This window comes from Hydractinia symbiolongicarpus, chromosome 8 (assembly GCF_029227915.1).
Source record: "Hydractinia symbiolongicarpus strain clone_291-10 chromosome 8, HSymV2.1, whole genome shotgun sequence".
NCBI classification, from domain to species: domain Eukaryota; kingdom Metazoa; phylum Cnidaria; class Hydrozoa; order Anthoathecata; family Hydractiniidae; genus Hydractinia; species Hydractinia symbiolongicarpus.
The window spans coordinates 20,973,036-20,998,150 of NC_079882.1; the positions used below are offsets into that span (position 1 = coordinate 20,973,036).

Sequence of the window (25,115 nt, forward strand, 5' to 3'; positions counted from 1 at the left end):
TTTGGCTGTGAACGCTGATAAAATGTCTTTCCAGAGATAGTGATATTTTTCTGAAACATGTTTCTGATGAAAATAATTTTAATGGTTAGAGAGCAGCTTTTCGCTCGACTATTGGTTAATACGATACACCAATAAATACGCACTAAATTTGTATGTTCTTTTTTAAGGTATTTCTGACAGTATTTTTGGGTTGCAGTCGAAAGAAAACTGGGAAACAAATGCTTTAGAAATATTAAACAAGTACGGCGAAGCATTCTTAGATGTCGTTGCCAAGGATACGTGTCAAGGTCCTTGCATATCACGGGTAATTTTTTATGTACTGTAGTTTTTTAGTTTAATACTAATATCTGTTGTTTGTTCAGGTTCCATTTTTTAATAAATCCGTTGTTGAGTTTGTCTGATTAGAATCACTACGTTCAGTAAAATGGACACATAGAAATTCGCGTCAAACAACCTGGTCACACTTGATCAGATTATTTTTGTGTCGAGAAATGTAGCATGTTTTATTTCCATGATGATTTTAAATACCGTTTTTCCAGCTGTTTGGGATTTCAGATTAGTGTTTTAGTTGGCTCCAGGCAACACGTTAAAAAATTTGGTAAAAAAGCCTTTGATAACCTCGACAAAATCAGAATTTTGCCATCTTGTAACTGTTTTTTTTTTCTTTTTGTGTTGTATTCCACTGTTATCTCCAGATACAAGGCTGAAACATTACCTTAAAAAACATTTGTTTTGAATAAAAAGCTATACTAAAATTCAGATTTCCTAAACACTGCTAAAAAATGTTTTTCTCCATAGATGATGGGTATGAGTGTGTTGGATGCTATTGCATCATTGGATTGGAAACACAAATACCTCATGATGATGTCATCGCACGGTCATTTACGTGTATTGATCGATCAACTGCTAGATGACGATATAGAACTGACCAGTGTTCTCTCGGTACAACCACAGAGCATGAAGCCACTTTACCTGTTCGAATCTAAGATGGTATAGATACTTGCCTCTTTGCATTTGACTTTGTCACTGTTTCAGAGAATTCTCCCATATTTCCAATTTTTATTTTCCGTTTCTTCCATCAAAAATAACAACCCCGTTAGTATGGTTTCTTTCCATGTCAATTATGAAGTTACTTACTCCGCGTTGTGTTGCCCCATTTTAGGCGTTCTTAGCCAAAGTAGCTTCAACAGATTATGGTGCGCAAATCCTTCTGCAAGTCGGTTTGATATCTCGGCTAACAGAGTGTCAATTTTTGGACTTCCATGTCAGTAAACCTGCCATGCTGTCCAACGCGACACTACACTATTCGCAAGTGTATGATCCTTTCCTGCCAAGTCTCCCAGAAAGATATTCAAAAATATTTTCAGCATTTGCGAAGTTGATACTGTCGTTTTTGTCTTCTGTGGGAGTGCAACATCAAATCGCTATTGCGCAGGTACATTTTCTTTCTTTATATAATTTTCTTTCTTTTTATTACTATATATACTTTTATAAGAAACGCAATTTTTTTTTAACATGAGACTGAGGTTATAGATGCTTTCTGCCAAATCGCAACATGAAAGGCCTATTGATAGATTGACAAGTCTCTTGCTGAATGGCATTTTAATGGTTTAAAACAGGAGAAACATTCATTTTAAGTTCAAGTAGGGTGTTTCTTACAAAGGTATACAACCTTTCATCAGGGAGTAATATGTATTGTGTTCTGAAATATATGAATTTTTTCTGTTAGATCCAAACTCTGATTATGAGCCATAAAGATGTAATCCAAGACATCCTCCAAGATAATATGGCTGTGCATTCAATAAATTCTCTTAAACAATTATCTCTAACTATCGCAATTATATCCGTGTTGCCCATAACTGATCGCAAAGATGATGCTTTGGAGATTTTAACTGATGATCAAAGACAATGGAGAACCTTTATGAATAGAATACAAAGACTAATGTTGGCTTTATTGAACAAATATTCGTCATCCACGATAGAAAAGGTGAGCGAAATTTTTAGGTACCGCGGCTTGTTTGAAATCTCGGTTGTTTATTGTATTTTCCATTGTACTATCCAACACTAATCACGTTTTATAGTCAGATAACCGGAGTTAAAACTCCTTATTGGTTGTATTTATACTCTTATAGCAAACAGAAGAAATACTTGGTGACAACGCCCATGATGTAACAACGAAGTCATCTCCTTTGAACGTCACCGCTTTGGAGACGCGAAATACTCTGTTGCAAATACGAACAAGAATTTTGACATTTTGCAAGAATATTATCTCCTCACAAGGTATGTTGTGGGCAATGCCAAGGTTTTTCTTTCCTAATTTAAAAAATTCTGCGCGATAAATCAGTTGCGCCAAATTACCGCGAAATATGATGTGCGCGGAAAATTTCTTTACAGAAGGTGTGCGAAAATTAGATCGTGCGAGGCTGTAAAATAACCGCGAATATGGGAACACTTTTTTCTGCAGAATAGAGTCGCAAATTTGTGTTGTAAAACCCGATAATTAAAGTTAAACGCGCGAGAAAAAGATGCGTGAAATTCAAACCGCACTAGAATTTTATGAATGTAGATAATTTCACTCAGCCTAACTAGAAATCTAAATGTTTTTAACATTTCATATAGGCCTAAGTGGACCATACTTCAGAGCGTTATTTGGACCTACGTTTTCGGATGCAGGTGAACATGAGACACGTTTAATCACTGGAAAACCAGGTAAACTTTATTATGTTCCTCTCTTAGTCAGACTACTCAGAGTATGACCTTAAGGTAAAAGTTAAGTGAAACGCCTGGTTTTTCTTTGTGCGCATTATTTTAAAATGAAGTTATCGTAACTCCATCCTGCACAAATAGCTCGTCATGGATCAAACTTGTGTTTTTTTCCAGTTTCAACAAAGCAATTATCTTCACTTTCTGTTTTGGTGAGGGAGCTTAAAGATTATCCTGAAACCTTGAAGAAGTCTTCTCAACATTTAAAAGTGTTGCAGCGAAAGATTGATTCTATTTCAGACATGAGTCACGATGAATTGAAAGAGGTATTTTCTTGCTTAACTCAGCACTGCGTTTAGTTTTCTGCAAACGAATCCAGTCGCTCGAACTCGTGTCTGACCTTTTCTGTGATTTTTTTCTTATTTTATTTCTAATTGTAAAAAAAATTAATTTTCTAGCGTGTGTTGTATGTCTTTTAAATTTCAATTTTTAAAAAAACTCTTGTTTCTCACGAACTAAAAACAATAAGTACCAGGCTCTATAAAGATCTTGTAAGCTAAAAGATATTGAATTCTTAGATGCCAATTAGAACTAACGGGTTTTAAAAGCCTAACTCGTTCTTGATTGGGGATAGCAAATATCAACCGATGACATTTCTTTTTTGCCATGTTCGACATGTTTTATTAGTTCATTGTTTCGACGTTTTGTCGAACATTGAGCAGTTTTTACTTTTAACCACGTTGGCATGTGTCCCTTTTTTTCCCCCTGTACCAATTTTCCACTGTAAACAGATTGTTTTGCCTCTTTAGAATTATTTTAGTATGAAGCAATATGAGGCGTCAAAAAATCGATGTTTGACTGTAACCAACATACTAGGCTTGCTTTTACTAATTAATCTTATTTAGGTGTTTGCCTTAAAGAAATAGAAGCTGAAATTTCATTCATTTGCGTCCTTGATGGCTACCTTTATTACTTTGAAAACAATAAAAATGCCATTTGTTTGCGTTCTTAATATTACCAAAAAATGTTATATATACGAGATCTGAAATGTTTTTTCTCCAAAAAAGCTTTAAGATTTTTTTTTTTAGATTCTGTCTCAAGAAGAAGATACAGAACGCTTGCCCTACCAACAACGTCACATTGTCGTGAAAAGAATTTTAAGGAAACTGCAAGATTTGAGAGAAGCAGAAGCTAGCTTTATTTCCTGTAACTTTTATTTGTTATATGTTTCACGTATCTCAATATTTCTTCATAAAGTTTAATTAGGGCATTTAGATCTTTTTATTCTGTATATCCCTTATCTATACATGTTCTTGTCAACTTGTCTCTCTGTCGCTTTTTTAAGCCTGTTCTTAACTTTGCGTAGATATTGTGGAGCATGTTATCTACATGTTATGGCGACATATAGATTACTATTACATTCATTGCATACCAACGGAAGAATCCTTCTTGGAACCAGACCTCAGCAGAACTGGCTACACATCTCGTGCAAGAAGACTTACTGGTGAGCTGAAGTAGCTTGTTTTGTTTTGAAAGAGCCTTTTTTTTTATTTTATATATATATATGTTTTGGCTTTATAGACGGAAGCTTCACTTCTTTCATGGGTAATGTTTCCAATACATCGAAATACGAGCGCACCTTGCACGGAAGAACATTGGAAAGTGAAACTACTTTACATGGAAGCAAACTAAAGAGCGGGACAAGTCAGGAAGATATCAAGGAGGTGGGTAGATATCTTATCAATGTTGTCTATCCTGAAGATGGAAATTTACGCGGATTTTAATTTTGTGATTATAAAAATTAGAATTTTTCGCAGTTTTCGCAGCGAATTCTAAAATAAATTTATATTAAAATAGAAAAAATAATTCCTTATAATGTAAGCTTTTTTTTTGTTTTTTTTTTCAGGCCTAAATAAGGGAATTTTTTAAGCATGTTACTTAGTCTTAGTGAATCCTTTCCATGGTGTTTATTTATATGGATATTATATAAAGTTTTTCGTAACATTTAACTTCACAAAAATGTCAAAAAATGGCGGCTTAATTCTACTTTAACGTTATTTGTTCATTTTTTTCTTCATGGGAAAAAGAAGCTTTTAAAATTGAAAATTTTTTCCAATGTATTAGCTTATGTGAGTTTTTTACAAAATATATTTCGTTTAATTATTTAGCTGGCCTACCCTAAATTCTCACCTTTAATATATTCTTTCGTAAAAAAAATTGTGTTGTCTGATTTATCCACTATATCTTTTTAGTTGAAAATTGAAGCAGCTACAATATTGACAGATTCATTGTGGAAAAAAATTCTGGAAAGCGACCAAGTAATTCCTTGTCCTTTTTTTACAACAATCTATTTTACAAAGTAATTAGGTCTGAAAGTTGAAAGAAACTGATTAGTAACCTCGCATAACCATGCAATCCCGTCACAAAGTTAGCTGAGAAAGTGTTAGGAAGTACAGTGTTTTTTTGTTTGTTTTTTTAGAGCCACGGTAAAGGAAGATCTCGGCTGTCCTTTTCCGCTGCTTTGGTGCGCCGTTTACAAGGACTTATTAAACTCAACTCATGACGTCACAATTCTGTTTCGAAGTCTTCGAAATTTAAAGAGCAAGAATGTTTCTGAGTGTATAAAAACCTAACTAACGAAGAAGAAATTGGACTTCGGTTTTATATTCGTATATTGTGTATTTTGCAGAACGGGATAAATTATTCACACCTTTTCTCAATTTTGTAGCAAAAAAGTGTATATTAAGCAAATGCGAGAGTATTGGAGCGTTTGTTCATTGATTCAAAAGTTCAAAAAAAGTTAAAGATGGTCAATGTTTATTATACGTTGTTTATGTCATTTTTTCTGAAAGTTTTTAGTAAATTGTCCATCCTTCGATAAACGATCTGAAGTCGATAATGTAACCTCAATAAGGTCCTTAAATTATGACCCGATTTTTTTTTGTATTTGATATTTTTATATAAAAAATCGTGTACGGCGCATCAAACATGTAAGAATTAAGGTGGAAGGAGTTTAACAGTAGCCCTTCAGAAGCAAAATACAAGCTTTCTCTATCCCCAACAGATTATAATAAGCATACAAAAGTCTCCAGGCTAAACAGCATGTTGGGCATTTGCCAGAGGCTAATGTTTTAGCGAAATTTATATTCACCTAACCCCAAAGCTAACATCTTAAATGTGTGTCTGTGTTGGCTTTGTTACGCACGTAGGAGGTCGTAATTTGATCAATGAAGTCGATGTTCGCAAATAATCACTATGAAGCGCACAGAGTATTAAAAAATTAAAAACAAATAGTTGATAACAATTGAGAATAATCATTTTTTGTGTGTGGGAATAAAAGAAAATAAATTCTCAAATTAAATAGAAGAGTGTTAAATATTTGTGAACGCACAGAAAGGTCGAAAGAAATTATTATATGGCGAGTTCTCGATTAGAATTTGAAAGAAAACAACGTCATAATGCTGTCCGACGATTATGTTATTCTCATCCGACTGTCGTGAGCAGATGTGGACGCTTAGATGCTTCTTGGAAACTACCAAAAGATTTACATACTCAACAATATTGTTGTTATCCTGATGTACGAACATTTAAGAAAACTAGTACGCGTAATCAAGTCACAAGAAAAAGTTGTTTACGGCCACTGTTTTTAAATGGCGGCAACTCGTGCAATGAAGCTACGTCATATAGTACCGAAGCTAGTATATCGTACAATAGCATTGAATTATGTGGTGACAAACTTAACGTTAAACTTCCAAGTGTGAATATTTTCAGGAAAGGTGGGCACTCAACCGCCCACCCCCTGGACGTTAGTAAACAAAGTATAGATCAAATTAATAGGCCTTATTTTCACGGGTGGGGACAGAGAAAGATTTCTAACATTTACAACGAAAATTTCGTCCTAAATATTCAACCAATAGAACCCTTGACCAAAGTTAGATGTGTGAAACATTCATTAAACAAACAGGAGTTAGACAAAGAAAAAGTTTGGATCCAAAAAGAATCTGTTATCAAACCTTTCCAAGTGAAGAAGGATGGAAGAGTATTTCAACCTGTTAACAAGTTAACTGTAAAATTTTCTTGACCAGATCAATATAAAAACACACGAAGCTGTAAAACAATTTGAATTAAAAAATGGAATTCCCTTGTTATTATTTTCTAGAAAACTAACTTTCCGAAGCTATTTTTCGCGTTAACATTGGAGCGTAGTCTAGGAGGAGTGGGTTTAGGCCACAGCCCCTTAAAAAATATTAAACACGAAAAAGGAACATTTCAGACTACAATTGCTACATACATAAGTCATTGACATATTTACGTCTTTTGTGAATCACCTTTTTTTATAATGTGGCCCTCAAATTTAATACGACATAAAAATTTACGGAGGGGCGAGACCGGGCATGCCCATACCCCTTTTCTTTAACCCTCCTCAGATTGCTACAGCCCTGTTGTAAAAATAAAAAACCCAAAAATACAACTTGCATTACAACCTCATCATAACTTCTTTTTTTTAAGAGACTGAATTATTATTATGATATTTCAAACACTTGCAAGTGAACTATTACCCTAAAAGAAAAACACCAGTTGTTGCTCATAGAAAATGCGTTTAGTTGGCTTGACGCAATATGTAAGTACCTATAATATGACGTCAAATATTATTCATTAAAAAGTAGTTTTAATTGTTCACATGCAATATGCGCGGCTGCAGCAGCGGCGGTGTCACTTGACACAATGCGGTAGTAAAGATGATCCCACGACGTTTTGCAAGTAAGTATTACGTGATTTTTAGTTCCAATATTTTTTTATCTAAGACTTTCAACTGTTACTATATAGCTATATGTCAATTTTAGTTGACACTCACTACTACCTGTGGATTGGTGGAGTGTTCGGATTGTTAACAACACTCGCATGGCTTCTTTGTCGTACTAAATGGAGGCGACGACAGAACTGCAAAACTCCAGCTGAATCACAGCTGGCTTCTTCAACATCAAGCGCAATACAAAAAGGTGATTTTCCGACCTTTTCATATTATTTTCATCGAATATTTCCCGTCTCTCATTCAACTTTAATTGTTATTTAATAAAGCTTGTTCACTATGGAAACGCGCCTCTAGTTTTGATTAGTTAGCAACCGTAATTTTCTGACATGGTGAATATCTATATTTTTGTTTTTTATAAGTTTGGAGGAAAAAAAGTTATTAGGGAAGTAGTCTCTCGAAGTTTGATTTTCATGTTTGTGAAAAATGATCTAAATTAGTAATCCATTGGATTGAAACGAAACGAAAATTATCAATTTCAGTCTCCACTACATGCTTTTCATTTTATAAGAACATGCTTTATAAGAATATCAGACTGGGATTCCAAGTTAAAAACAATAGGTCTTTTGTTTAGAACAATAGGGAAATCTGGTTAGAATATTCTTATTATAAAAAAGCATGTATTGCCTTGGAACTTATTGAATCGAAACAAAACGGGAATCAAATTTTCAATTAACTTGATTGGTTATTTTTTCGGATTCTATGTTTCCTTCGGAAATCATTGGAAATAGTTAAATTCAGTTCAACTTTTACTCGGAACGGAAAAGATCAGAAAATATCCAAGTTGAGTGTTTAGAAAATGTCTTCTAGCATCCGATCCTAGGCAAATTCACATGTGAGTAAAAATTCGCCCTTAGATTTTCATCAAATATTGCATCATGAAGAAAAGGGGAAATTGGAGAGAATAACAAGCGTGTCACGTGATATGTATGAGCTTCTTGTTGAGAAGATGATTGGATTAGAACGTTCGGTATCCTCAATGAATGTTGCAGAATTGACCAATGATACTCCTTCGATTAGTCGTCACGTGTTTGTGCCGTTAAGAAATACTTCTTTTCCATCAACTCAGTTGTTTTCTAGAAAAACATCTCAAAATCAAAACAAGTCTTCATTCGAACATGAAGTTTACAAGAAACCTCTGCACACACGCATTAGGACTAGCTTATCTAATCAAGATTATTCTGGCTTTCTCAAAACCGAAACATGTCAAGATGTCAGAGGTAGTAGCACAGCTGACGCAAGATGTACACGCAGTCGAACAGGAACGCGACAGAACAAATATCTTCGAAAGATTTTCAAAGGTTTTTCTTCTTGCATAAAACCGCAAACTAATTGAAATGGCGACTTTTATTTTCCTAGCCACAACTCAGTTTTACTTTTAGTAAGGTAGTAGATATCCTTAACTATATCTCTAAGCTACAACAACGATTTAACACAAATTTTCTCGCGATCAAATTTTTTATTTTGTTGTTGATACTGTGCTAAAAACTAAAGTTTTCTTATTTCAACACCCGTATTCTGTTTAAGATTGTTGCGTGCAGTTTTATTTTAGACCAACCACAAAGTAATTCGATCGTACAAGGAATATGTGCGACGGGGGTGTGGCAACTGATTCTAAATGATTACTGTATAACCTCCTTCGCCGCCATGATGTTATCTGTGATCGACGCGACGTTGTTAAGATTAAACTTTTCTGGATATCCTTGCAAGAAGTACTTAGAAACTTTATGAAACAAAAGTTATTTCTTATTTTGTTTGTTTTCGTCATTTATTTATTTGTTACTTTCCACTCCGGTTATTAGAAAGGATGCAGTTTCTTAAAATTGATTGAGACATTACTGGAAGTTATGTTAATCTCATTCGATACGTGACCCTCTCACATGTTTTTCAAACTCCTTTTAGTGATTTGCACGGGGATGTCATTTACTGTTTCAGTGTTTATTTTTTAGACACCACCTCGTAAGCTTTTTAGTTTTAAAAATGCCCATATTAGATTTTAGTTATTAATACTCGGAATTAGTCCTAAAATTCCTAACAAATTTAATCCGTACAAACAGTAAAATATAACGACGAGATTAACAGAAAGTTTAACAAAAAGAGTCCTGGGGGCGAGATTGGATTACCGTTGTAACTATGGTTGCAACTTAGAAATCTATACTATGCTTTTAAATTATCAGAAGGTATCCCTGCGCATGATTTCTAAATTTTAACAGAAAAAATATCAGACATACAGACGATTTCCACACCACTTATCATTGGGAAAACGAATATGTTTATTTAACCATCAGATACTTCAAAGAGAATGTCAGAAATCTAGTTGAATTATAGTAAATTGATTTTTGCCAAATATGGGTAATTTGGGAAAAATATTAGGCTTTTCATGATGCCACATTAAAAGTGCTGACATAATCGAATTTTTGCTACCATTCGGTTCCTTTAATGTCACACTTTACCTGAAATAACTCTATTCAGAAAAGCTTATCAAAAATTAAGATGTCAGAATCAGCCTTCCCTCTAATTATGTGTCGTTATAATATGTTTTAGAAAGCAGCATAGGATTGAACATGATGTGGCAACAACACGAACAAAATGCGTGCAGAAATAACTCCTTTTTTTACCGTAGAAAGTGAAAAAAACACACAGTGAAAGTTTGTATAAAAAGTTATGACACAAATAATTTAAGTAGATATGTACAATCTTCGTGAATCCTAAATATATAATATCTTCGTTTTTTACTTTTTATGATTCAAAAACGTAGTTAAACGCGGCTCTGATTATATCGTTTACATGTTAACTACATCAAGGCTTCGTCAGTTTACCTCTGTTACGTCCATGCCGTGGAATCAACATATTTAATACGAGCTATGATTTTCGTGAACACATTACATGTGCATATTGTGATATCCTCCTGGGTTGATTTTGTGAAATATAAATTACTATTTACAATAATGAACGTTCTGTTCTTTCTCGCAAGTTTGGCATTTTACTTCGCAACACCATACAAATTTACACCCGCATTTTTCTTTCACAATTTGTCTTTTCGTATGATGACCACGGCCACAACAAAGAAGACTACAGTCATTTAAAGATTTCTCATTTCTTTGGCAAGTGCGTCCGAGTGTTCCAAATATGCCGTCACCTTTAACACAATAGCTTGGTGAATCGTCCACATAAACTAAGTCTTGTCTACTTTTTGTGTTATAACCGAGATCAACTTGTTCTAACTTCATGTTATTTAAACCTTCGCCACCAGTCTCTTCTTTTACTTGTGACAGTTTTACTTTGATCGAACTTTGATGCAATTCTTGTAAACGTTGACCGACGACCTTGAATTCGGCAAGTTGACGATAACACATTTTTGTTGCACAGTTCTTAGATACACCATGACAGCGGCATTGTATTCGGGATTTTTCAAAGACAGCCTAAACAATAATAGGAATGATGTCACGCTTGCTCAAATAGATTCCTCTAAATATTTGTTTAAAGTGTCAATCACGGCGCGTTATTCGATCCTTTTTTTACCGAGAACTTTTGACCTCTTTGTATTTACAGATTGTTTAAATTAAAAACTTTAAAAGTTACTGTTTCACAATGCTTTTGTGACGCAATAACCATGAACTTTCTTAACTAGTACCCAAAGTCGTTATCAAATTATTCAAAGTCACGTAATTTGATTTTCACCGAGCACGCTACTGATAGATTTGAAACAACTAAATTTAGCAAGCTTTTTAATTGTTATAACCCACATAATGATGGGAAATGAAAGGCCTTGTATAACTTCTTTTCTTTTTTAAATACACTTGGTTTAAACACTCCAAGTCTTTGACTTTAAATGTGTTGCGGTTAGCTAACGGACTTTGTTTGACAGCTTAAACAGTTTAAGTAATCATATAAAGTAAGAAACATCGCTTACCCATCGACCAGCTTCGTTGTTGTGCAGATTCATCAAAACTCGTGAGAAAGTTTGTAAATTTTGATCTTTATCTTCAATCATTTCTGACGCATCTATAAATTGTTTACTAAACCTATACGCATACGGTAGATTATCTCCACATCCTCGCCAAAGTTGGGTTTTCGGTAATTCATCAGGTCGACCTTCTTTACTACATCCACAGAATTTTGAGAGTTTATTCTCCATGCAAGCTCTACTGATCGTGTGCATCGCACCTGCAGCTACTATTGAATGAACAAATGCAGCCTCCTTTGTACCTAAAACAAAAAAAGTATTTCATAACGTTGATGTATTTAAAATAACATTTCGTGATGAGCGTGGCTCTTATTTTGATTCTCACATTCTTAAACATTTATTCGTGGTCTAACTTACCAATTTTAATCTGAGGATGCAAAAAAGGAGTTAATCCTTGTCTAGGAAATGTACAGTTCCATCGTCTACCGGCAAATTGTTTTCTACATTCGTCCATTGCAATCCTACTGCCGTCGAGAACATATGCCATGTGCTCTCGGTATGTATAACAAAGTTTCACTTGTGCCTTAGTCAGTCCTCTTCTTTCATCACAGACTGGAATGAGTTTAAAGATTCCAAATACTTCTACCAAAAACATGGAACTAAAAAAAGAAAAATGTTTAATAACTCAAATTGAAGTTATCATTTTCTCATAGCTCGTAAAAGCATAAATGTCTAAGAGGGTACGTGAAATTGAGCCTCAGATTAGCTCGTTCGTTTCCGCGTTCTTTTTACAAGTAACAGACATCAACTTACCATAAAATTAAGAATATTGTTGTCGTTTGAACACCCATTTTATTTCTTTGATTTTTCTTTCTCGTATTTTATATTTATTTTCTATCGTGTATTCTCTTCTAAATGGAAATTATAATTAGATAAAATTATATAAAAACATTATTTTATGACAGTGTTTACCACCGAAAAACAAAAATCATTTTTCCGGATGCCTCGTAACTTTTTCCCGTTGCCCATCGTTAATTAATACAAGTCAGATACTAAGCGTTGTTGTAGCGTCCTGTGTCGGAATTATAAATCACTGTTTATAGATCTTTAAAAACCTTGATTGTACAACAGCGTCCAACATTCAACGTTGTGAAAATATATAATTGACTGCTAACGTGTTCACACAACTTAGAATGACTACCGTTCGTCATCGCTCAACTTCCGTCACAAATAAATCGTTATTTTAACATCATAAAGTTTCCATATAGCAAAAATATTTGCTTAAAACCACAGACAATATCAGGGAACTTCTTATTACAGATAATTGAATCAAACGGCGTAGGCAAACACATTTAAATTCTGTAGCAGTTGAAGATTGTCGAGTGAAGCCACGTTCAAATAATACTCCATCATTGTGCCGCTCCATCGCAGAGGATATATGCTCACAACAGGAATGAACCTCAGTCTAAATAAATAACTTCTCACTTCTTAAGGTTTGCGTTCCTTGAGACTTCAAAAACGTAAAACAAACATTAAGAAACTAATTTAAATAAAATTGCACTGATTAAAATCAGTATAAAATAACACAGACATTTTCAAAGCAGATAAAAGTCTGACAAAAATTTGGATTAGCTTCATTGAATACCTAAACAACGGATAGCAAACATTATTACAACGTATCGTAAATTACATTTTTTTAGTAAATAAAGTAAGTGAAAAGAAGAAAGAAAAGTTAGGTATATATATTTAACACACTTTTAAGTCTCCATCGAGAATAGATTTGTAATTCCCATGTAAAGATTAGCATTTAAAAGAAAGAGATTAGAAAAGTTCGTAGTTTCAACAGTCTCTTCTAAAAATATCACGCCTATTGTTGCTTCTGTCGACTTGTTCATAATATATAAACGAGCCGAAGTTTTTGTGCAGTAACACCCTGCCACCTCTTCAACGCGCATGTTTTATTTTCAATTTTCACCGAAATTCATTTTCGGCGCAAGATCAATAACACACCTTTACGTCTTTCATTCTTTCATTCTTTATAAAACTCTCAAAACAACTTTATTAAGCATTGTTCGCACAATAAAACAGAATTTATACAAATAAAAAACCGCTAACCAAGGAAATAATGAAAGTCAGAGACTGCTCCTGTAAGCGATGATTTCAACTGCTAAACTTGTATCGCATGCACCAACGTCCTTCTTCGTTGACAAACAGCATGAACTGAATTAAATTCCTGAGTTAAGTCTATATAATGAAGCATTCTCGTTTAAAATTAGCAATTATTTAATTAATGAAAGAAGATAAACCTACGAAAGCGGATCACGAAGATGCTATTTGTGAATGTTGAAACAAATATCTCCATAAAGAATAAGAGTCAAAAGAAGTCATAGAATGAAAGGAGTCTTCGAGGACGTAAAAATAGTACTTCGTTATGGCAACTGAAAGAAAGGTGAATGAAGCATGTTGGGAGACCTTTTTAATCCAATTAGGTGAATCAATGATTTCAATCGTTTCCGTAAGATTTATCGAATATTTTCACAAATTTACCCATTCTTACAGAAGCTATGCTTAAATTACTGATGTTACGGCCACGATATCAATAAAACGTCACGACGCTGTTATTGCCATGGTAACCTGAATACCTTTTTTTTTAAAAAATTGAAGCAGGGATAATTTGATCAATATGAAATGGTGTATCACGAATATCACATAAGGAAGTACTGATACTGAAATTATCTGAAAAACCACCAAAAGGACTGATAGCCACAATATATGGATCATCTGTAAGTTGGGTGAAAATGCGTAAATCGCAACTTTGTTTTATAAACATTTTTGACTTCGAAATTTTATCAGTTTATTACTTAAACCAACAACAACAGTTTATTATCATGGACTTTGCTCTCTCTCGCATTCAAAATTATGTATAAACAAACTTTCCTACAGAATCGAACAGAAAAGTTTTCATGGTTAATGACTGGTAAAATATTCAGTAATTACTTTGCCACTTATATTAAGCGTTATCCTACACAGTTCTATGTAGGGCTCCAAAATATGTCTAATTAAACATACATCCAGAGATTTGTCGCTAGGCTTCTCACAAAAAAAATGCAATAAGTGAATATTCCTACTAGATCCTCCATGATTATTGATAAGATGATGGATAAAAAGCACGTATATGTTTATATGGTAGGTTATGTCACTTAATTTATTGACTCTCTGTCTCACATGACGTCTCTCAGGATAAGAAATATAGCATGTTCGTATTCCCATCAGGAGGTTCCTTCCATTGTCTTACTATAGAGAAAAATATATTTCAAAGGAAGTATCTATATATTTCTAATTTATGTACGGGAAGTTGAAACTTGATCTAACTATATACCAACTTCGTCACTAGGGACGGACCACTGACGTTAGTCACATGCGCTTGTTAAAGTGAAGAAAACTATTATTGTCTCTCTCTGTCGCCAGCTTTAATTACACTCAGATAGGAAACATTAATTAGCTATTTGAGAAAAAAAAATTCTCTCATCGTTTGTTCATCTTTTAGATTTCTGAAGAGCATTACAAAATTTTACAGAAGGCAAAACAAAAAAAACAAAAAATTTCTACGAAAGAAAATAAACAATTCTTTTCTTTCTTCCATGCCACAACTAACAAAAGAATTTTATAATACATAACGGCATCGATTTTAGTCGATCTAACCAGTCCACCCCTTAAGAACAACCATCGTAGCACGGTAGGCAGCCAGTGATCATTGCTCCCTCCCTACCCGAAAAGATTTTGCTTTCTGCAAGCTAGTAAGAAGAATATAAAGTCGACTTTTGAACGAATGACACAACGCCTTTTGTTGTCCCTTGGTAAAGTACACAACGCCAAAAATGTTTTCAAATATCTTCTTTGTTCATTATTCATGAAATATTTAAAATAATGAAAACGTACATTTTTTATGTTCTGTTGTCTCATTTCGTCTTCGCAGTTGCTGGTAACCTTCTAATTTTATCTTTGTGTTATCTCAAAATGTTATTATCAACTAAAAAAATCCTTTAGAAGAATTGAGTTTTACATAAATCGATTCGACAGTAAACGAAGACTGCGGGAGGGAGATCTGTATTGAAAAGTTTTTCTTGTGAGATTTGTGTTTTATATAAACAACATAATTGGACGCAAAAGAAGTATTTATTCTCCATATAGTTTAAAAATAAGATTTAATGCGGACACTGCAAAAGAAAATCTCTCTAAGCACATCTGCTTGTTTAGAATATACATTTATTTACTTAACTACGTCCGCTTAAATAGCTATATAACTTATAGCCACAACTGGAATATTTTTATATACTACTTTATCACTTCTTTAGTCAAAATATAAGAAAAATCTTGTTTTTGTTGATTGAACCTATTAAAACATCGAAAAATTGTAGAAAGAGAAAAAAACTAAACGGATAAATTTCCCGCCAAAAAACACACAACAAAGTGCATTATCTAAGTATCTTTTCTATTCCCAGAAGTCTCTTCCAATACCTTCAGGAAGAGTTCGTCTATAAGTAAATATAAATAAAACAAACCAAAACATATACCATCTTTCACTTACAAGAATATGTCATCACATACCATCACCTTCAAGACTTTCATCCAATGAGATAAACATAGGGATTCCTTATACAAACTTCATGTTTATTTTACACGACGTCACTTGACGTTTTGTTGGCAATCACAAAAAAGCCACTGATTTCCTTCCGTTTGCTGAGATTCAAGAATAATAAAAAATATGGAAAGATTTAAAAGAGCTATACTCAACAAGTAGATAGATATTTTAATAAAATGCCGACCCGCAAATTCACCATCATAATTATACAGATTTACCATTTGATAACTTCTTCTCCGTTATGAGATATACTTCTAATTAAAGAGAAAAATTATTAGACAGCTATTTTATCAGTTTTTCTTATCATTGAAATCTACGGCAGAAAGGTTAACGATTTTTTTAAAATCTTTCAATAATACATCACGGTAATTCAACGACTATGAGCGAACTGAACTTTTAATTACTCTTGACAATCACTGTCAATATGAACTAAAAAAGATATTATTTCTTTACTACGGAAATTATTTTCCGGAATGTGGTTTTCTAACAAGAACCCGTAATTAAAATGCGTTCCTTGTTTTAGACATGTTACTCATAAGGTTAATAAAACATTTTTTAGTTAAATACATAGCTAAAAGGTTTTTTCATTAAATAAAAAAATATTTGTTACCAGAAACAAAGCAAAATAAGCATTCATCTTTTTTTTGCGTCATGAAATACCATCATATATCTCAAATCTTTTTCTTAATTAATTTTAATATTCGTCGCTTTTAACACAGTGCTTAGCAAACTCTTGCGATGACCTTATTTGGAATCCCAACATTTGACACCCACAGATTTTCTCAACCGAAATATGATCAATCGAAAACATCACTGCGTAAAAAAATGGTAAAAAATGATTTCTTTTGTAAAATCAATTTTCGACTCTTTATTCGGGCAAAATTCTATAACTTTCAATAAGATTTTCCCGATTCCCAAATGATTTTTTAAAAAAATAAATAAGAAAATAGAGGTTTGGGGAAGAATTTAATAGCTGTGAATACCATCATTATACTTTTGTAATTTCGTAATAACTATTCCAGTCTTTTTTATGATATGTCAATCACTACATGTGTTTGAAATTTAAGCTAACATAAAAAAACATACAAATAAGGTGGGGTATCTCATTTAAAATTCGCAGCGAATTATAATGCCACAATACACGCTTTTTTTAAAAGAATAACAAAATCTAACCGACTGGTCACTACTCAACATTAGTCATCACGTTCTAAACAATAAGCCCATAGTTTTTAACCTGAAATCTCAGAATGATATTCTTATAAAGCATATTCTTATAAAATGAAAAGCATGTATCGTTCACACACAAAAAATAATAAAATCGCTTTTCCAGGATCATATTTCTGTCAAAAGTAAACAAGCAACCTTACGTTAGTTTATTACTGTCAACGATCTGGAGATAATAGATTAAACTTGGTGATAACATCGGCTTGTACAAAAGATGCGACATTAACTTGTTATTACAAACACAACGACGTAACTCTTGTGTGGAGATTTTCGGATCAAATCATAGCTTTGCAAAAGAAAGCTGAAAAATTAAATCTTAAAATTAAAAAAATCGTGTTGTATTCCGGTTGGGATTTCGCTTAATTAAAAAACCTTATGAAGAATTAATTACTTCACTACTGCATTGAATTATATTGACACAAAAAATGTTGTCTCGATGTTCTTACATTTGACACGAACTTGTCTCGATGTTCTTCCTTTAAAAAGCTAAAACCTTTCTTGGACGATCTTACATAAAAATATACTTGTTGTATACTGTATACATCATCTAAGTACCTACCAAAACCACCTATTTACATCAGCTCATGACCTGGTAAACTCAGACATTATAACAGCTACCACCTCATTGTGTCAGATGCAAGTCTTAAAAGTAAAATGATGAACCAGCGAAGTGTTTTTTAACTCGTAACTGGAGAGGGATGTCAAGCGGAACAGCATTCTGTTGTGAAGACACATAACACTGTTGATATCTAAATGCAGCAGGAATTCCTCTCAGAGATGAGGATTAAATATAATGATTGAACATAGTGTAAACAGAATAATCAACCGGTAGACGGTTCAACACAAAACGGTAATTCAAGAATGTCTTTTATTTAACTCAGTATTACAATCTGCTATATTGAAACCTATAATTTCGTTAGGGTATAACATAATTGTATTTTATTTACTGTCCGTCTATTTTTATCTAGATGACTAGGTAAGAAGAAACTCTCATAAGTATTTCCACGCGTCAGTGCGATGTAAACAACTCATGGAAACTAAACAATTACCACTCCTTGCATCTTTTTTTTTCTGACGTCATCATATTTTTTTTACTAAAGCGAAAACACGCATAGAAGATATGATCTATCCGCTGTCTGCAATAAAAAACAAAACTAAATGCTATAAAATATGCACTAAATGTATTGTCCAACCTCATTCACAGTATTTTATTTAGCTACCTTAACCGTACGAATTTGATAAAAATAGATCTAGAAACTGGAATGGGTTAATAGACAAAGATGTGTATCGTTCAGTGCTTTGCAAGATATGTTCATAACAATTCATTTCGGTGGCCGTACTTTTATTCAGTAATCCAGGGCTGCGTTTTTACTTTTTGATATGAGAAAAGCTAAAAGCGAAAAAGGCCCTGTCTGTCCGCGAAAGACGCGCCCTGTTACGGAAACACGAAAACACGAAATGTGATATATAAAAGACGGGCGACCCCGTGGATTTTTCCACGGGTTAACGACTAGTCTATAATGTAATACCCGTATATGTCTATGACACAAAATGGTACCGCAAGTTACGAGACGCACGCAATAAGGTATTAAAAAACAGGCGAATCCGTGGATTTTTCCACGGGCCATCGACTAGTTAAAATATATTTTCTAAGGATTATTTCAGGCTCGAACAAAACTGATGTAAGAAAGATTATGAGCACAATAAAAATAGCTATCTTACTCATAACAGAGTTTCTATTTCGTTTGTTTCATTTTGCAGTGAAATATGCCCTCAAAACTGCAAAAGGATAAAGCTTTGTCAATATAGGGCGGAGAAAAAAAAACACTGTCGAAACATTTGTTTTTTTAGGAGGGAATCTTTTATGCCTGCGTTTACGCATCAAATAATAAAAACAAGATATTTACTTGAGCTGATCACACTAACGGAACGTAGCTATAACATCTCCTCCTCTTGTTGTTTCTTTTGCTCTTCAGCACAGATATCTACCATTATGAATCTACTGCTCAACTGACTTATTATTGTTAACATCGCCCGTTTCTATTGCTATCTTGGATCAAAGCTTTGCTGACGTCACGAACTTACGTGTGAAGGAATGTCAATGTCAATCAGCGTTGACAAACAGGGACAAGTAAATAAATATCAATCATACCACCTGCTGTTGTTCTGTCATTCTAAACACTGTGAAATATAATTGTCAGGTTGTTCTTTTTGCGTTCGTCATATCTTGTCAGCCTTTTATTCGTCGGGCGTTAATGGTGGGAACTTTTTTGAATGGCGTTATTTATTAAGGATGGCGTAAAAGGGGTTAAAGTATGAGAAGTTGATCATGCACAGAAACACAAGTAAAGTGAACACTTTACTTGTGTTTCTGTGCTGCAAGCAACAACAATTTAGCTAAAGGAATTCAGTTATTTTAAACTTTTTGGCACGAAGTATGATTTTGGATTCATCATGTTGTTATCAAATATTTGAACAATTCTACACTCGCTAATTTGTGTGGGGTACGTTTTTGTGCTGACTCGACAATCTAGTGCAGATTATTCTCACATGTGAAAACTTTGTTTATCGCATTCAATATCGTAAGTAAAAATATATCAATAATAACAAGAACAAAAAATGGTTTGCTGGTAGCTCATTCTCTCTCATAGAATTTGTTGCCTGATGCTAAAGCTGTTAGCGCTCACTTTGCCGCCGGCACCCAGTAAAAACAAAGAAAAAGCCCCTGAGGAAGAGGTTGGGTTAGTGAGTTTAGTTAGTTATCGTTTGTCCGCGCTTTGTCTTCGCTGTTTAGTGATAAAAAATACCAGTACATTGCTATAGCCTTTCTTGCAAGTAAAAAAAATTAACAAAGAATGGCATTGTGTGATGTTTGCTGTCAAACTCCTAGTTTCAGATGTGACTACTGATTAAATGAGAATCCTGGAGACAAAACTGCACGTGATGATATGTGGGAGGAGCCTTCAAAGGCTGTATTTTATCTCCACTAATTCAAGTTCTTTAATGATCTGCATCACTCACTAAACAAACTGTACATTGTCCATTCGAATATCTATTTTCATCAAAATTTATTTTTAGCTACTGTGGAAATGTATAAAACTGATGCAATTATGCGATGCAATACTATTTTGAAATGATTTAATTGTAAGCTGGGCTTAGTTTTACGTAGGATTTGTTGGACTAGACAAAGTTTAGGAGTGTTTTTACAGCGGCTAAAAAACACTCACGTTTTAATCCAATGCTGTGGAATGACAGAAATGTTTTAACTGATCTTCGAAGAGGACATAAGATTATCAAGATAAAAGGAATTCATATTATTATCCATAGACACACCACTGCTATTTTTATCATAAGCCTATCTCACCAGCATGTATTCTTTACCGTTGCTAATGGTAACAATTAGCGTTAAAGTCGCACGTCAATGGCACTGCCTACCCGTCATTAAGTCAGTATAAAGTAGTCAATTAGCAGCGGTATAAGAAGCTTGTATTGATCGTTTGATATGAGAACGTCCGAAGTAAACAAACATGCCATTAGGAATGTTTTTTCTCTTAAGGTTGTTTATCAGAGTTATATATAGCAAAGAGGAATCTTAATGAGCTCAATTAAATAGAAGATGTTGATAACAATTGGAATTTTCCTCCTGCTTTCTTGACAAATTTTGTTGACCATATTTTATTGCACAATGTGGAGCTCCATAGGTACAAATAGTATTTTTACTTTTACAGCCATTTTAATATCACGACCGCAATATATTTTCCTATGTAAACTTTCCTTCCTGTGTGACGTGCGCTTATTATGTCTTTCTAATAAAACTCGGAACCTTCGTTTATATAAACCACAGGTTGTTTATGTACAACCTTCTGATGAATACAAGACAAAGAAGATGTTAGGACTAAAAGTGCGAAAACATATGTTCTTTAGTCAAATATTAAGTACTGAAATTTTTGTGGAATATAAAACACCGCAAAATATTTAAAATTAAACCGCCGTGGTTGTGACGTTGCAAATGTATTTCCGAAACTAAGTGTTGTACCTTATGAGCGGAAATCAAATTCTTTGTAGCAAGCTATGCAAAAAAAAAAAATTAAAACAATTGACATAACCTAGTTTTTAACGGCTACAAATATTTCACTTCCCTAACGAATGCTGTCTTCAAGTGACTTGACATTCAAGTGACTTATTACCTAAAGCGGATATATCAGCAGAAATGTTTCTCTCAGTGGCTCCTTGTGTGGCTTTTAATTTTGTTTTATGAAAAAAATTGCTTATGTTTTGTTTAATTCTTCTACATCAGGAAGTTTCACTATTTCAATATAATATTTAATGCTGTTAGGATTGTAGGTTGCAGGAAATATATCCGAAGAAGTGGGATAATGTCATAGCATGTTTCAGATTAATCACCCAAAACAAATGGCGGTAAAAATTTCTCACGTTTAAATACATCGATATAATTACATGTTTTTGAATGACCTTATAAAAACGTTATAACGATAAAGAATATATAAACACAAAATTAAGCGGCTCAGATACTTAGATACTAATAAAAAAAACATGCATGCATAAAATCTAGAGGTAAGTACTTGGTTCAAGAGACAAGAAAAATATTCAAAGGTATACTACAGGCTGATCTTTTTTTTAACATGGGCATGTGCTAAATAAGGTTACAACATTATCCGGGAAATTTTTCATGGATTGGACGGAATTTCAAGAGTTGAAAACTTTGAACTCAGAATTTACCTTGGAAATAATTTTTTCCAGTAAAAATGCGGGCAATACATCACGTGTATAAGTACGTGTATACGAGGAAATTGTGAAGATTGTGTGAATGCATTCAAGGTTTAATTAATTAATTTAGGGTTCGTCTGCGGCTCCCAGTTCTGGGGACCGCGGATCGAATCCCGCTCACTGCTTGGCAGTATGTTAGTGATGAACAAAGTAGTTCTTCTTCAGTATGACTTACACGCATTATACTCGCCCGTCATGATCAGAGGTCTGATCGGGGTGAAGCATTCTCTGCTGAGAATGAAATACGGATGTGCTATGATAAATACTCACCTATATGTAATTTAATTTAATTTTAAACTTAACTGTAGCTACCTTATTACAAGTGCACGTTAAATAATTATATCATGAGAATACAATACAGAAAAAAACTAAAAACAAAAAGTATAATTTGAGACTGAAGCTAATATATCCATTTGCGTATTTTAGCCTGAAAGCAATTTGTTGAACATCTGAAAAGAAGGAAATATACAAAGGGTCGCTGATATTGTATTCGATACGTTTACAAAGCTTCAGCTCATGAACGACTGTGCGTACTCAATGTAGGCGACTCGCAGTTTATGATACTACGGATCTTCTTTTACACGTTATTTATCCTCTGTGAATTAAATTACAGGGCTGCCCAAATCCTCCTCACAAGTCTTCCCCGTATTAACCATGATTGACAAAAGTCATTTTTAAGGGGACGTGTCCTTCTTCTTATCCCCCCATCCCTCCTGCCCCATAGGCTGTTACGGCCCTGAAATAATGTTAAAGAGATAGACATTGTGGATAATGACTCCGAAATATGATTAACACTGAAGAGCTGTGAAGAATTAATTAAAAACTTACTAACTAGCGGCGCGTCAATTTTCGTAACACGAATAACAGGTTTTAAAGAATACACATAGCGCTTATTCCTTCAAAGTAACCGAGGATTACTTAGTCTGTACAAACCTTGAGTTTTTAAAAGTTATTACTAACAAAAATCTAAGAGGATTCCACTTTACAAATTCTAAATAACTCAAAACAACAAAAATTCGTTGTTGATAATAAAAATTACTACAAAAACATAAATTAATAACAGAAAACTATAATTAAAAAGCAGGCGACATAAGTATAAGAGATATGCTCTCTCTCTGATAAGCACAACATAAGTGATTCTTCCATCAGCTGTGTCAAACCACTCAAATTTGTCAAATCCGCTCTTTAAGATAAAACAGCCTAACTATGATACGAACCGTACGAGGCATAACTGCGATATCTGCGATATTGGACTTTTTTGTAGCTTGTCTTAACAACGAGACAAGCTACAATAACACAAAAAGCTGTTTTAAAGCAGATGCTTCTACAGGACACATAGTGGAAGAGACATTTAATCTATATCCAAAAACATAGTACCATTCTGACGTTATGATCTGACACATCAACATAAATCAGATAGTGTGACCAAAATTATTATTATTATTAATAATTATTATTAATAATTATTATTAATAATTATTATTAATTATTATTATTATTATTATTATTATTATTATTATTATTATTATTATTATTAATTATTATTATTATTAATTATTATTATTATTAATTATTATTATTAATTATTATTATTATTATTAATTATTATTATTATTAATTATTATTATTAATTATTATTATTATTATTATTATTATTTATTATTATTTATTATTATTATTATTATTTATTATTATTATTATTTATTATTATTTATTATTATTATTATTTATTATTATTATTTATTATTATTATTTATTATTATTATTTATTATTTATTATTTATTATTTATTATTTATTATTTATTATTTATTATTTATTATTTATTATTTATTATTATTATTATTATTATTATTATTATTATTATTATTATTATTATTATTATTATTATTATTATTATTATTATTATTATTATTATTATTATTATTATTATTATTATTATTATTATTATTATTATTATTATTATTATTATTATTATTATTATTATTATTATTATTATTATTAATTATTATTATTAATTATTATTATTAATTATTATTATTAATTATTATTATTAATTATTATTATTAATTATTATTATTATTATTATTATTATTAATTATTATTATTATTATTATTATTATTATTATTATAATTGGAATTATTTACCCAGGATAGCCATTTCAGTTCCTATTGGTACTGCTATCAACGAGGGTCCTGCAGATATAGATCATTTTAAATAAAACTCGTAAAGGTGCTCTAGAGAAAGACACCTTATATTCATTTATTCTCTCTCTTCATATTTCACTTTGTGTTAACGAGTATTTACAGAAGTCTAGATCACCACATGTCATGTCAGCTACATCATCAGTATCAGATATGGTATATTGACCACAACTGCTTCAAGTGAGGCAGCTTACATGACCCTGATGTTAAACCTTTTTGCTACGAGTTGAAAAAAGCAGCCAAACCAAAATCTACATATCAAAGAGGATATCAGAGTACGTCCGTTGAAGAAGTACAAGTGTTTGCAAGCTTATTAGTTTTCGAGGTTTATTTACATTCTTTAATGTCGTGGTACACTCTTTTACACAAACATTAATCGATAGAGCTAGCTCCTGGTGATGATCCAGCCAAATTACCATAAGTAAGATTTTACTGACCTATATTGGTACTTAGTCTAATTTTTTGGAATTTCTACCAAAGCTTTATTGAGGATTTTGAAAGTACGAATTTTTGGAATCTGTATTAGTTTGTTAGTCCAAAAATAAAAACTTTCTATTGGCCGAGGCTTTTTTTTTCGTTCCATCATTACACTGCGAAATGCAACTGCTTCACCCTGGATAGCGCAATTAGCGGATTCAGGCTCAGTGTGTAGTCTCCAGTTCCAATCCACTTCGTAAGTCACAAGGAAAATTTAAAACCTTAAAAAAATTCCGTAATTAAAATTTTAAGCTTTTATTCGTGCGGGTCCAAAGAACATTTGAAATGTGATTGGCTAATTCACAAATCTTGTTTACACTAACCCATTTCATTTTGATTTTCCTTTAGAAACCATTTTTA

The 25,115-nt window shown here is 32.8% G+C and overlaps 4 protein-coding genes across 7 annotated transcripts in view; 2 read left to right on the forward strand and 2 right to left on the reverse strand.

Annotated features, from left to right (window-relative positions):
• LOC130654615 (60S ribosomal protein L10a-like) overlaps positions 1–1,228 on the reverse strand; it is a 29,110-nt gene extending 27,882 nt beyond the window's left edge. The window contains exon 1 of the mRNA XM_057457228.1: positions 1,225–1,228. The gene's annotated coding sequence lies outside the window, so the exon portion shown is untranslated. The remainder of the gene's footprint in view (positions 1–1,224) is intronic.
• LOC130654607 (nuclear pore complex protein Nup205-like) overlaps positions 1–5,469 on the forward strand; it is a 29,483-nt gene extending 24,014 nt beyond the window's left edge. For 2 of the 3 annotated variants that reach the window (XM_057457217.1, XM_057457218.1), the window contains 12 exons: positions 168–304; positions 799–990; positions 1,163–1,435; positions 1,730–1,987; positions 2,133–2,280; positions 2,620–2,709; positions 2,881–3,029; positions 3,792–3,909; positions 4,070–4,207; positions 4,285–4,427; positions 4,956–5,021; positions 5,183–5,469. In XM_057457217.1, coding sequence (XP_057313200.1) covers positions 168–304; positions 799–990; positions 1,163–1,435; positions 1,730–1,987; positions 2,133–2,280; positions 2,620–2,709; positions 2,881–3,029; positions 3,792–3,909; positions 4,070–4,207; positions 4,285–4,427; positions 4,956–5,021; positions 5,183–5,266 — 1,796 coding nt within the window. In that variant the 3' untranslated portion in view covers positions 5,267–5,469. Of the gene's footprint in view, positions 1–167; positions 305–798; positions 991–1,162; positions 1,592–1,729; positions 1,988–2,132; positions 2,281–2,619; positions 2,710–2,880; positions 3,030–3,791; positions 3,910–4,069; positions 4,208–4,284; positions 4,428–4,955; positions 5,022–5,182 lie in introns of those variants that run through there. The other variant, XM_057457219.1, reaches the window with a different exon arrangement.
• Positions 5,470–5,675: 206 nt separating this feature from the next.
• LOC130654614 (uncharacterized) lies at positions 5,676–9,992 on the forward strand. The gene is made up of 2 exons (XM_057457227.1): positions 5,676–7,703; positions 8,371–9,992. Exons 1-2 carry the CDS (start codon positions 7,535–7,537, stop codon positions 8,847–8,849), a joined length of 648 nt encoding a protein of 215 aa, XP_057313210.1. The 5' UTR covers positions 5,676–7,534; the 3' UTR covers positions 8,850–9,992.
• A 170-nt stretch (positions 9,993–10,162) lies between these two features.
• Positions 10,163–19,256, reverse strand: LOC130654610 (protein Wnt-5b-like). Of its 2 annotated transcripts, none has more exons than XM_057457223.1 (5): positions 19,194–19,256; positions 12,234–12,331; positions 11,838–12,079; positions 11,427–11,722; positions 10,163–10,935 (listed from the first exon to the last, which is right to left on the reverse strand). In XM_057457223.1, the coding sequence occupies exons 2-5, from the start codon at positions 12,269–12,271 to the stop codon at positions 10,450–10,452; spliced, it is 1,062 nt and encodes a 353-aa protein (XP_057313206.1). In that variant the 5' UTR covers positions 12,272–12,331; positions 19,194–19,256; the 3' UTR covers positions 10,163–10,449. The 2 variants fall into 2 exon arrangements, with proteins under 2 accessions (XP_057313206.1, XP_057313207.1); XM_057457224.1 differs by lacking the exon at positions 19,194–19,256 and adding an exon at positions 17,880–17,889 and having other exon boundaries at positions 12,234–12,333.
• Positions 19,257–25,115: the final 5,859 nt, after the last annotated feature.

Coding starts and splice junctions, on each gene's coding strand:
- LOC130654610 (XM_057457223.1), bottom strand. CDS start 12,271: ATGGGTGTTCAAACGACAACAATATTCTTAATTTTATG. Junction 11,723..11,837: donor GCATCCTCAGATTAAAATTG/GTAAGTTAGACC, acceptor TTTTTGTTTTAG/GTACAAAGGAGGCTGCATTT. Junction 10,936..11,426: donor ACAACGAAGCTGGTCGATGG/GTAAGCGATGTT, acceptor ATTATTGTTTAG/GCTGTCTTTGAAAAATCCCG.
- LOC130654614 (XM_057457227.1), top strand. CDS start 7,535: ATGTCAATTTTAGTTGACACTCACTACTACCTGTGGATTGGTGGAGTG. Junction 7,704..8,370: donor ATCAAGCGCAATACAAAAAG/GTGATTTTCCGA, acceptor ATTCGCCCTTAG/ATTTTCATCAAATATTGCAT.